Genomic DNA, 12,886 nt, shown 5'->3' with positions numbered 1-12,886 from the left:
TTGCTTTAATCCTTGGTGGTCTGTGGTGACTTCCTCTCTACTTAAGAATTGTTAATGTGTTCTTACAAAGGTGCTCAGATCAGTGACTTGTTGTATACATGCATATGTCTATGAAACCTACATTTATATTGATATTGTTGTCAAAGTTAAAGAAAGAGGCACCTAGTAGCTTCACCTTTTCCTAAACTTTGAAAAGGAACAAACCAAAATTTGTCCTTCACCTTTAATGTTTGGAAGATGAGAGTTCCTGTCAGTAAGCCATCCTTTTTCTTCCTAGCTCTAGAGAAGAAATAATCAGAAAGGAAATCGTTGAATAGTTAAAAATAGTTAAAAACAATTAAAATATATATTTATCAAATATATCTATAACATGAACTGTTGATTAGTCAAAAATTGGCTGAGACTTGCAAAATCTTTACTTGCAATCATTTTGAACTTTAATATCTGTTGATTATGTTTACAGCAAAGCAAGCTTATTCATTAGATAACTTTAGCTAGTTTTTCATGCTACTTTTGCTTGAATAGTTTAGAGGTAGGGACAGGTGACCTGCAAGACAAAGGAACATGACTAGTGGAAACATCAGTCTGTCTTTGCCAACGGCTGAGCTCTGGGAGAGCAGAAGGGCTCGGAGCATTGGGCCAGGGCCCATCCTGGTGGATTCAGGCACCTTCCCTCGACTCCCTTGGAGGAGAGCAACATGGGCTCTGTGTGTGCTTCACTCAAAGCTTCTGCCTTCCCCTTGTAAGGGCTCGCCCTGAAGCTCTGGGCTGGTGAAGGAGACCTTGCAAGGCTGCCCTCCCTCTGGATACCAAGCACACCAATGGCAATTCCTTCAAAACAAAGGTTTTTCAGGATAATTAAATATATGATGGTGTGAAAAGGAATTTTCAGTGAAATGAATCAAGGGTTGTTGGTGGTAAAAGTTCCTCCAGCTTTCTGTGAAAGCAATAGAAGATGCTATGCCATCTGCTCTCTGAGCCCTCCACTTTCCCCATCCCATTCAGAAATGTCTATGCTGGAAAAGTCTGTTTTCCAGCCCTCGGACTGGGACAGTTACATGAAGAGGAGCCTTCTTTGGCAGGAAGCCCTTTGCTACACTCGGCTTCACTCCATGCTGCTCACGCTGCTCCCAGGAAGGCTTGCTTCTCACCGGGCGTCTTCACTTCTTCCTTTGCCGGCTTCTGGGATGTAGGTTTCATATGTAGCCTAGGAAGGGGCAGGAAGGCCCAGTTGCAGGGTGATTGCTATTATTATCATCAACTCTCCTTTGATGAGGTTGTACCCATCTTCACGTTCTTACCTGCCCTCCTGCCAGGGCCACAGCAATCCTAGGAACTTTGCTCTCAGCTATGCTGACTCCCATGCTTACCGATCTTACATTTTCCCTTCATGTAGTAACTGGAGGCAGACTTTTCAAATGGAGAAACCAGGGACAAAGAGAGTCCCCGGGAGTCCAGGTTGGAATCAGGAGCCCAGGAACCTGACTCTGGCTGCTCTGATGGGGCTCCTTTCTCCATTGTTGGGGAGTTTGAACCCAAAACATGCTCATTCTAAAAGGCAATCCCAACCTCCTCTTGCCTTCTAGCTGTGCCTATTAGGAAGGCTGTGGAACAGCTGCTTCTAACCTGCTCTCAGCAGGAGAACTGAGGATTTGAAGTCATCAACTCACCAGGGACATGGTGGAGTTGGGGGGTTGTGTGCGGCAGAAGCGTTCGAGTAAAGCCTCTCGTATCTGCAGGAGAGGTAACACCTCAGTCATGCCAGCCCAAGTCCTGGCCTGGGCACCGCAAGTCAGATGGGGGTTAGGTGGGCAGACTCACCTTCTTGTCCATGAGGCAACCAAACAGTAAGATGAAGACACCCTAAAAAGAGGGATATGGGGATAAGTTAGTTGAAGAAGGAATCAACTGAAATCAACTCTTTCCCTCTCATCTTCCTTCAGCCTCTGTCTTCCTGTCTAATTCATGTCCCAAGGCTTCCCATCTAGAGTCTTCTGTACATTCGCATCATTTGGTGCATAGAATTCGTTTCAGGTGCTTCTCTTACTGCTTTGGTTATAAAGGAGGTATCAAAGTTTTGGGTACTGACAATTCCCTGACTTCTCTGGCAAAACCAGATACTATTTCACGGATAAGAAAACCAAAGCTCACAGAGGTTTGTCCAAAGTCCTCCAGCTAGTCAGTGGAGGAACTGGGATCCAAATCTAAGTCTTCTAACAGTCCTGGGACTGTTTCTTCTGCTCCACCACGATCCCTCCTTGAGAAGGGACTGGCAGTGACTTAGACCATCTAAAGGCCAAAAAGCATAGCTACCACATTGTCACTCACCTGGGTGGTGCTGAGAATCGTGAAGATGTAGTGAGGAATTATGGAGACTTCCTCCAGCAGAGTGGCCAGGCCTAGCCCCCAGGTGAGGCCGAAGAGGGGGGTGAGAATGAGCAGGGCTTTGATCACCCCCAGAAGGGCATGGTTCTTCTCCACCTGGGGCCCCTCTGACAGCGAAGGTCTCAGGAGCTTCAGCACAGCCATGGCTAGTACCAGCCCATTCATGCCCACAATAGCCAGGACTGGCCCCACGAAGGTGTAGAGCACCCCTCCCTTCCTATTCAACCAGCATGCCTCCTCCCCCAGGTATTGCCCTCGGGGTAGGTAGAGGCCCAGGGCGGCACCTGCAAATCCCATTGGGCACATATAGCCGAGGACCACCATCAGGGAGAGTACTCGGCACTTGGACAGCTGACGGAAGACGAAGAGCAGCTGGTGGGCCAACATCAGCGCCTGAGCCAGCATCCAGAAAAAGGTGGCCAGGTAGAGGAAGTGACAGAGGAAGGCAGCAGCCAGACAGAGTGGGCTTCGGGGCCCAGGAGGAAGCAGTGGGGCTCCCAGGAAGCAGGTGTCTGCAGCCAAAAGGCAGAGCACCACATTGAGCAGGGCCATGTGGCGTAAGTAGGCAACTTTGTTCTGTACCACGACTCTCCACACCAGCCTGTACACGCCCAGGCACACAAGCAGTGCCAGGATGGAGGCCCCTAAGCCCACCTGACTCAGCAGCTCCAGGGTGGGGTTTTCTGGAACAGTATTTCGGGACATGAGGATGGAGAAGGCAGTGAGGTGCCGACAAATACACTGAGTGGTAGGGCTGGCATGAGTGGTCTGCACCTGGCACCCTTCATCTGACCAGCCCCCCTTGCCCTGGAAGAGATCATGGTCCCAGAAGACACAGTGGGGAGTGCTAGCTGTGTTCCCGAAGTCCATGATGACTTCTCCCTGGTTGAAGGCCTGGCCACCTGCCATGATGGAGATGGAGAGGACCAGCCCAGGAGTGGCATAGAGGGAGTCCCCTAGCCCTTGTCCATAGTTTGAGGGCAGAAGACGGTCCAGTTTCTGCAGTACCAGGCTAATAACACTGATGTTCGTTCCATTATGGCCCAGCGAGGCCAGTGAACACCTGGGAATGTGTGCCTGCAGTGGGGGCTGAGTGGAGAAGGAGGCTCTGTAGTCAGCAGGAAATGTAGGTCCAAGGAGCTGTGTCTGCAGCCACACGTTACGTAAGCTGAAGGAGAAGGGGTGACCTTGTGGGCACAGGCTGCATGCTAGAGTCTCCAGAGCCAGCAGGAGAGCTGAGCCCGCTGAGGGCTTCTGGGCCTGGGCTGGGGCCCACAGAGAGCTGGTATCCATGTCTAGGATCTTGTCTGTGGTTTTCAGAAGAGCCTGTGATGCCCAACAGAGAACCCAACAGAGAGATGAGCCCTGGCCCAGAGCCCACAGCACTGGGCCAGGGGCACAGGGAACTCTAGGCCCCAAACCCACCTTTCCTAGTCCAGCAGAAGACCCAAGGGTGGGGAGAAAGGGGGAGAGGAAGGGAGAGAAAGGGGAAGAGGAAGACAGACCTGTGAAGGAAGAGTTTCTATATGGGAAGAATGGGGAGCTGTTTAGCTCACCACTGGGGTGGCTTCAAGTATGTGGTCTCCTGATGCAATCCAGCCTCTCCATATGACAACCTTTCTCTCCCCTCCATCCCTTGGGCCACCCAGGCCCATAGGGAGCCCCTTTCCAATTCCTTGACCCCTGTGGGTCTGTAAAGCTGAGAATGGTACCCAGTGGTAGAGAGCACAATAATCCGAAATAGAAGGCCACATGCACGTCCGTCCACCCACATGTGATATACATTCCCAGATAGGAAGAGTGTGTTGTGTCATTGCCCCTGGTTATTCTTTTGGATGCCACTTATTGGTCACCAACTGTTGCCCATATTGAGAGCTGGTTTAGGTGAGTCCAGCCCAGCCAAGAGCGTTTGAGTATCTCCATGTAGGTACCTTGTGTGTGTGTGTGTTGCCAGGGGCGGGGTGGGGGGGCTTCACATCATATGCATGCATCTGCATGTGCATGAATGCCTCTGAATGCACGTCTTCACACCCCTTCCTGCATTTCCCGACCTCCCATGTGCTCCCAGCATCGGACCTTCTCCACATTCCATGGCCTTGGAGACTGGTGTCCAAGAGGAGATATGGACCAGGGGAGCAGAGACTCAGACTCTAGAAAGGCTTGCTGTCTGACAGCCCATGGTGACATCAGGGGGACAGAAGTGCCCAGAGGCAAAGGACTTCAGGCCCCCACTACCCAGCTGGCCCCTGCCATGGCTCAGAGAGCTCACCTCCAGGGCCCTGCGGGTAAGCTGTATTCTAGCATCCACCACCACCTTGGCCAGGACTGATATGGTGCCCAGGAGTGCCAATAAGTCAGAGGGCGAGCTCACCACCATCACCTGCTCCGACAGCTGTGCCAGGATCTGTGGCACCTCCACAGCAGGCCAGCCCTGGCCGGCCTGTAGAAGCTGAGACAGACAACACAGCAGGAATTGGGGAGTGGGGTGGGCGAGGCCTCACGAGGGAGGGGCCATTCCTCCCCCATCCAGCTCTTTCCTCCCCATCCCCGCACCAGTCCCGAGGGAGCAGGAAGCAAAGATGGAGTGAGCCACATGGAAGGAATCGGCACCCATGTTAGTGGGACAGACACTTGGTAGGGAAAGATCGGAAAATAGCACACTCCCCACAATGACAGTGCTGGGCACTCTTTGGCCCCCACCTCACTCCCTGGCTCTGCTAGGCTCCAGTTCAGAGAAGGCGAATGACCTTCAGGCTGGGCCTCAGAGCGAAAGTCTTCTAAAGCTAGGTCCTGAGTGAGAAAGGGGTAGGTCATGGAGGGTGAGGCATGTGGGCAGCGGGGCCTAAAGCTTTACCTGGGCTCTGTGATGCAAGGCCAGGAGCTCTGTGTCTGTACAGCTGCTGTGAACGGGCTCCCAATTCCCATCAGGCCCACAGGTCCGCTTTACCATGCCCGTCCTGTTCACCGGACATGGGGCCTGTGCCACGTGGCCAGCCTTGGTGACATTCCAGGCCACAGCTGAGGAGTCCTCAGGGCAGGTGTTGTCTCCGTCTGAAGAATGATATCAGGGAGGCTCAGCAACCACAGTCCAGCCCCCAGCTTTCTGGGGCAGAAACCTGTTCAGGCTCTGCAGACTGGCTGTGGGGCCCAGGGCAGGGAAACATCGAGGAGCACCCAGGGCAAGCAGGTGAGAGGTCAATCGGCTGGACCCCAAGCCCCACGTACCCTGGATGATGGTGACAGAGATGGGGACCCTGAGAGGGCTCAGTCCCGGGCTCTGCAGCTCACACGTGTATGTGGTGTCAGCCACAGGGCAGCGCTGAACAGCCAGCACAAAGCACCGGGAGCCTGGCCTGCTGACTAAGGAGGCTGAAGATAACATGAGAGGGGACAGTGACTGCGCCTGAAACAGACCTGGAGCCCAGCAGGCCCAGAGGTATCCTTCCAGTCTTTCTAGCAACTTCAGAAGCAGATGACACAGGGGAAGAGCTGAGGTATGCGAGCATCAAACCGCAGACGCAGTGCTTGGATTTGGTGAGTGGCACCTGGAGGTCTCTAGCCCCAGGATTGGAAGCCAGATTCCTCATTTGTAAAATGGGGACTATCATCAAACGAACTTAACAGAGTATGTTGCAAGAGTTCATGAAGATCGTGTGAAAACATTTTACAAACAGTTGTGTACACTCATGTGGTTATTGCTGTATCAATAGAACTAGGATTGCTTGTGGGGTAAAAACAGGGTTGCACTTGGACCCAGAACTCCCAGGTTGAACTGCGCCTCTTCTTCCTGTAAGCTGGAGAACCAGCTGCCTGGAGACCAGCTGCCACCTGTCCCCTGACCCTGACGGCCCCTCTGTACCTTTGCTGCCTTCTCCGGGACTCCAGGAAGCTGTGTAGGCCAGGTGCGTGCTGGGGATGCAGCAGGTCAGCTGGAAGCCAGGGCAGGTGGCACAGGAAATGGAGAGCTGGTCTGGAAGCCGAGCCACATCTGTCGCCTGCAGGGGCACTTTCACCACCTGGGACAGCTCCCACCTGAATCCCTGAGCCTCAAAGCAGCACAGGTACTCACCTGCAGATACACACCTGCTGCACCTCCCGGCTCCTCCGGCCCTCACCTGTGCTTCCAAAGCCACACCTGAGGTCTGCCTTCCTGGTCCAGCCTCTCCTTAAGCCCAGCAACAAAGATCCCTGCCCCCGGAAAGGATTTCCAGGAGGAAGAGGCCTGTAAAGAGGCTCCTGACTTTTTTTAATAGCCTGGAGCCATGAATTCCAAGGTGAACCTCTTTCCCACCAGGGGATGCTCTTTCCCAACCACCTGCTGCCACTGCAGCAGCTTGAAGCAAAACACACTGTCTGTTCTCTGCCGAAATGGACACCCTACCTTCCACATTCTCCTGTTATAATTGTTCACATCAGTGGCTCCCTTAGCCTTTTTTTCCCCAGAGTGAATAAATGGAAAGATGCAAAGGGAAAGGAAGGGGAGAGAAAAGCAGGAAGGAGAGGAGAGGGAGGAGGAGGAAGGCGAGGGGAGCAGGGGAAGAGAAGGATGAAGCGAAGGGGAAGACGGGAGAAGAGAGATGAGAGGAAGGGCAGGCTGGCTACCTGCCCATCTATGGGAGACGTTGAGGATGCTGAGGACAGCCTCGCCTGGGCTAGAGGCCAGGGACACATGTGTCCCTGGCTGCAGGAGGATGGGTGTGGGGCTGTCCGCATGCCGCAGGAACCAGTTCAGGTTGGTGGTCTCACGGCTCTTGACAAGGGTCAGATTCAGAGTGGTGCCAGGTGCCCGCACCCAGGAGTTTGGGTTCAGCCTTCCAGGGACTGCAGGGAGGCAGGAGGCAGGGGCCCCTTACAGCAGGATGGAGGCCCTCTGTGGTTAAGCTCTCCCTCCTTCCCCATTTTCAGAAGTCCAGTCCTCCTCTGTCTCTCCCCACCGCTCCCAGTACTGTTTGGTTTTGTTTTGTCCCCGGATGAGTGTGGCTGCTGCAGTCCAGCTGGAGGCCCTATCATTGGGAACCAAACAGGGAAGCTTTGTGGCCCATGAATCCCCCTCCCCTAGGTAACCTGGGGCTGCTGGAGCCCCTTCCTGGCCCTCTAGGGTCAACAGCAGTCGCTCTAGCCCTTTCTCTCCTTGTCCATATGTCTCAGGAGCCCTGTTGTTCATTTGTCTCGCTACTCAGGTCCCAAGCTCGAGGCTGTGACCCGCCAGGATTAACTGGCGATTCTCCCACCCGGTGGAGCTCCTGGGCTTGGGCCAGCTGGCAGAAATACAGGGGTCAGAGAGGAAAAAACACATGCTTTCTTTCACTTGGGCCCATTGGTTTCCAAGTTCCCAACCCTCCTCACCAGGTGGCAGCAACTGGCAGTAGCCGGCTTCAGTAGGGCCGAAGACCAGACAGCCGCAGGGCCGGTGGTTGTGGGCGGTCTGGCAGGGAGGGTGATGGGAGCAGATGCTGGCATTCCACTGGTACCCAGAGAGGCAAGCACAATAGGTTTGCCCATCGCGGTGGCTGTTACACTCTGCGGCAGAGGGCGGGGACAAGAAGTGGACAGGCTGTTTGAGGCAGCCAGGTAGTGTGATGCCTGCGAGGCTCTAGGGCTGGCTGTCTGGAGCCATCCCAAAGTCACAAGGGCCTCAGCCATCAGGGACTGCCTCCTCAGGGTTCAAAGCAGCAGAGGTTCTGCTGGACAAAGTCATCAGGGGTGGGGTCGGGGGGCGAAGTCCAAGCTCACCACCATCTGTCTCTTGGGTCTTTGCGAAGTTTAAAATATGGGGACACAGAACAGGAAGAGAAGGGTCTGTCTGGTGGGGAAGTGAGGAAGGAGCTGGGCCACAGAGACCCTCCAGGAAATGGGAGGGGCTGGCAGCGGTTCAGGTGAGCGGGCTACAGGAGACCTGGGAAGCCCATGGTCTCTTCTCTCAGCCCTCGTCCCCCACAAGTGGTGGAAGGGCCTTTGAGAGGCAGGGGTCCATACAATCCCCCCTACCTGTCGTGAGGCTGAGGCCAGTGAGAGTTCTTGAGAAAGAGGAATCCGAGGCAAGGGGGTGAGTCAGGGTCTTGGAGAGCGCCAGTGGCCAGGTCTGATTTGACAAGTCCAGCTGTACATAGACTGAGGCCAGGACTGATTCTACAGGAGCAGACGGGGCAGCTGGAGAGAAGAGGTGGCAGGGCCATGGGCTGGTCACTGCCCGGACCTGGGCAGATCCTACCTCCCATATTTCAGCTAGGAGCTGACAAGACTCTAGAGGGCCATGACCCCTCACTAGCTACAGTGCCTTCGCACACAGCTCCATGTCACCCTCCCCAAAACCCTCAATTTATAGATGAGGCTAAATCATTCATCCAAGATGAATGATTTTCTCATTCATGGACCTGTGTGACCACTGTGACTGGCCACGATTCCAGTCCTCCATGAGGCCTCTTCAGCCTCATTGCCTGCTCGCTGTCCCCCCCCTTGCCTTCCCGCCCTCCCCCTTCCTCCTCCTGTCCACTCCAATCCACTCACTACCTGCTGCTCCACTCCTTTGGTCCAGTTGCTGCTCCGATTCCCCTCCAGCCTGACTCTGTTCCTGGAACAGAGCACAGAAGAGAGACCTCTGAGAGGAGGCTGACCCCAAGTTTCTTCCAGGGACACCTTCTTCCCCAGGCAACTCAGGGGGTAGCCTGAGTAGTTTGGCATGACTCCCTCTCTTTGAAACTCTTCTTTGTGCCTAGAATCAAGCAGACACATCAGGAGAGGAAGCGGGCTTCCGGCAGAAGGCGCCAGGGATGCAGCCCCAAGGACGCCGCCAGGGCCTGCAAATCCCAACTGAACCCAGGAACCAGGCACACCCTGGAGAGTCAACATGTTTTGCTTAATTCCTTCCTGAATTTACCTGTCCCTGGGCCTCTAGGCTAATTGAAATGGCTGTGTCTGGGACACCAGTGGGGAGGGCTAGGCAGAGCTGGCTGGGGCCCAGAGGCTTGGGGAATTCTGTTCTCTCCACAGGAATTGCCATGAGGGTGAGCATAATGCAGCATCTTCCCTTAGTCTCTGGTTCTTGCAAATTATTTCTTCACCAACTCCTCCCTCTCTCTAAATTGTATGTGAATGTGGGTATCTATCTAAAAACAGATACAGATACAGATATGGATAGGGATACAGATAGAGATACAGATGTCTTCCTGGGAGAAAACAGAGATCAAAAAGTGCTAATCCTGACTCCACTGTCTTTCTTCAGATTCTCTCCTGTCCTCTAGGCCCGTGGTTCCCAACTCTGGAAAATCCTTCTGTTCTTTCCATTTTTAAATGGTAAGCTTGACTGGGAGAGCCTTTATCCAAAGTGCAGCTGGCATCACTGGAGTTCACAGTGACTCAAAGAAACAAAGCTATCCCACACCCTGGAAAATAAGACTGACGGCTCAGAGATTTTATAACAAACTGGCCTCTCCTTTTTACATTACTTCCTCTCCCTCCGGCCCTTGCCCCTCCACCTGCCCCTTCATCCACATCTTGCTGCCTCTCACACTGACAGTCCCCTATGTCAGTTCTGTCCACCTCCCTGGGTCCCCGCCCCGGTTGTACTCACAGGTTGGGATGCTTGCACAACTGGTGACCCCTCCAGGGGGAGAGTCATGACCAGAAGTAGCACGGGGGCAGCTGAACAGACCATGGCTCAGCGAAGCGGTCCTCAAGAGTCCTCCGGCTGCTGCATGATGCAAATTTCCTCAGAGAAGAGCTGGCAAGGCTCAGCACAGCTGGGATGGGAGGGAAGAGGGGGCAGGAGCCAGCCTAATTTACAGAGGAAGTGCTACAGTCTGTGACTGAGTCACATGGTTTTCCAGGTCCCTGTGGGGCCCCAGTGAGAATGGTCTGCAGTTTCCCCCTGGGGTCTGAACCTAGAACTCGGTTCACAGGAGAGGACTTAGGCGTTCTAGGTCACAACAAGCAATGTGCCAATAAGCCAGGGATCTGGGAAATCTGGATTGTCCTGAAACTTCCAGGAAGCTGGATCACTGAGCAACAGTAGAAAAGACAAACACTAGGACTGATTTCTAGCTTAAAATTATTTCCAGAGTCTTAAATCAAACCAAGAAAAATGCTGGGAGAAATTATTAAGTAATTTCACAAAATATTTTTGAAGTGAGGACAGCTTTTCTAAACAAGACACAAAACCCAGAAAGCCAGAAAGAAAATAAATTAGACTGTTTAAAAAGCTTTAAATTGGGGATGAAAAGAACATTAGGGTAAAAAGGTGAAAGACAACATGTTTGTAGCACCATGATTGAATAAAGGGCCAAACTTAACATAAGAATTTTTTATCTTACTAAGATAGAAAATGGGCAAAAATTAGAAAAAGGCAGTTTACTGAAAAATATCAACAGTTTGATAAATATATAAAAAATTCACATTGAAATAAGAAAATAAAACTGAGAACAAAACAAAGACAAAAATAAGAAAACAAAAAAGAAAAAAAGTAAAAAAAAACGAGATAAGAAAATACCGTCACCTACTAATTATCAAAAGACAAACTACTGACTATACTCAGTGCTGACAAAAGTGTAGTGCTACATGCACACAACAATGTGTGTATAAGGGTGTTCAAGGCAGAGTTGTTTGTGACAGCAAATGAGTTAAACAACCAAAATGTCCATTCAGAAGGGACGTTTCCAAACAACAGAACATTGTTGTGGAGAAAAAGTGAACTAACTATTTTGGAGTGGAGTTCAATATAAATGGTGAAGTGTAAGTCTACATTGTGCTGCCTTTTACATAAAAAGGGGAATCAATATTCAATATCTGTGTTTTTTATACCTAGAATATTTCTGGAAAAACACATCAGAACGTTGGCAACTGTTGCTTCTGGGGAAGGGGATTAAGGGTGCAGATGTGTCTGTTTGGTATATATTTTTTCTAAACATAGGCATGTATTTTCCTAATTAAAAAAAAAAAGAGAAGATTTAAACATGCACACATATACACACGAACATACATACGTGCATAAACACACACACGTGTGCGCACACACACACACACACACACACATACACACAAGACATAGGGTAAAACCCTAGCCCCAATACATTTCTACTTCCACCACCACCTCAACTGTCCCCTTGCTAGGATGGCTGCCAAAGCATAGCCGACACACAGAGCAATGACATGCATGGGAGCAAAGACTCTGTTAATAAGTGATTTCAGAAAACTTGAGAATGGGAAAGAATCAGGTTTGAGAACGTGGAGGGGGGATGCCATCAGCATGTTGGGAACTGTCCACCGCAGCTGCAGGTGGTCTCAGAGGGGCCAGGGTGATACAGGCCACCACCAGCTTCGGCCACAGTCACCAGAGTGCGTCAGTCCAAGCACGAAGTGGTCCTGGATGATGTTCAACAGGGTCTGTCAAGGGGCAGGGACTACAGAAGAGAGAGGTGGAACAGTTTTTGTAATTTGAGAGAAGTTTCAAACACTTTTGGCTGTACCAAAAAATACTGAGAAAAGATTGGAAGGGAAGCTACAGGCTCTAGAAAGTATCTGTTGACTTTACCTCAGGATTCCTCAGGGCTTCACACTGTGCACCAGATGCCTTAAATGATATTTGTTTTAAATGAATCAATGGATAAATGACACACACCAAGGGGCACCTGGGTGACTCGGTCGGTTAAGCTTCTGACATTTGATCTCAGCTCAAGTCTTGATTTCAGGGTTGTGAGTTTGGGCCCATGTGGGATTCTACACCCAGTGTGGAGCCTACCTAATAAAAAAAAAAGGATAAAAAGAAAAGAAACACATCAAGACATCAACAGTGGTTTTAACTAAATGGTAGGATTTGGCATGTTTTTCTGTGTTCTGTATTTTTCAATTTTGTATTCTATAATGGAAAAACAGTCCTAATAAAAATATCAAATCTTGGGGTGCCTGGGTGGCTCAGTCGCTTAAGTGACCTACTCTTGATGTCGTCTTAGTCATGATTGGGAGGGGGGGAGGTCCCTGCTCGGCGGGGAGTCTGCTTGAGGTTCTCTCCTTTTCCCTCTGTCCCTTCCCACCCCCCTGCTCGCATGCACGCACTCTCTCTCTCTCAAATGAATAGATCTTAAAAACAAACAGATCTTACAGTCTCAACCCCTCTCTTGTAGACCAACCAGGTTCAGAGTCCTTCAGGTTTGCCCAGGTGTCCCTGGTTTCCAGGAAGCAGCTGATCAGGTCTCAGGCTCAGGGTGGGGCTCAGGCAAACGCGTGCTTCATCGCTGTCACCTACCTACTCCCAAGTCGAAGGTCAACTGTAAGGCTCTTGGCCTCTGTCCTTCTAAATACCTAATGATACTTGGAAACCAGTTAAGTTTCCACCCCTGCTGGCAGCTTCTCTGGGCTCCTAGGCTGCATCCTGGGCAAAAGAAATTTCCTTAATTTCCTCTCCATTCCTTTGTGCTTTGTGCGTTGAGCCCTCCAAGCCATGTCAGCGGAGTCTTTGATAAACAGGTTTGTAATCTCCGCTTCTCTTATCTGCATTCGACCAGGTTAT

General features: G+C 51.4%; 1 protein-coding gene across 3 annotated transcripts; it reads right to left on the bottom strand.

The window, feature by feature from the left end:
• Nucleotides 1–414: 414 nt before the first annotated feature.
• Nucleotides 415–12,083, bottom strand: ADGRF3 (adhesion G protein-coupled receptor F3). Of its 3 annotated transcripts, none has more exons than XM_034659787.1 (14): nt 11,912–12,083; nt 9,956–11,780; nt 8,896–8,956; nt 8,374–8,535; nt 7,732–7,905; nt 6,988–7,206; nt 6,245–6,454; nt 5,611–5,754; nt 5,240–5,436; nt 4,655–4,834; nt 2,329–3,711; nt 1,822–1,863; nt 1,671–1,733; nt 415–1,207 (listed from the first exon to the last, which is right to left on the bottom strand). In XM_034659787.1, exons 2-14 carry the CDS (start codon nt 10,037–10,039, stop codon nt 1,148–1,150), a joined length of 2,979 nt encoding a protein of 992 aa, XP_034515678.1. In that variant the 5' UTR covers nt 10,040–11,780; nt 11,912–12,083; the 3' UTR covers nt 415–1,147. The 3 variants fall into 3 exon arrangements, with proteins under 3 accessions (XP_034515678.1, XP_034515679.1, XP_034515680.1); XM_034659788.1 differs by lacking the exon at nt 5,611–5,754 and adding an exon at nt 1,302–1,410; XM_034659789.1 differs by lacking the exon at nt 6,988–7,206 and adding an exon at nt 1,302–1,410.
• Between the last annotated feature and the right edge of the window lie 803 nt (nt 12,084–12,886).

This window comes from Ailuropoda melanoleuca, chromosome 4 (genome assembly GCF_002007445.2).
Source record: "Ailuropoda melanoleuca isolate Jingjing chromosome 4, ASM200744v2, whole genome shotgun sequence".
Lineage (NCBI taxonomy): Eukaryota > Metazoa > Chordata > Mammalia > Carnivora > Ursidae > Ailuropoda > Ailuropoda melanoleuca.
Note: the sequence above shows the minus strand (reverse complement) of the source record. Positions and strands in the feature narration are given on the sequence as shown.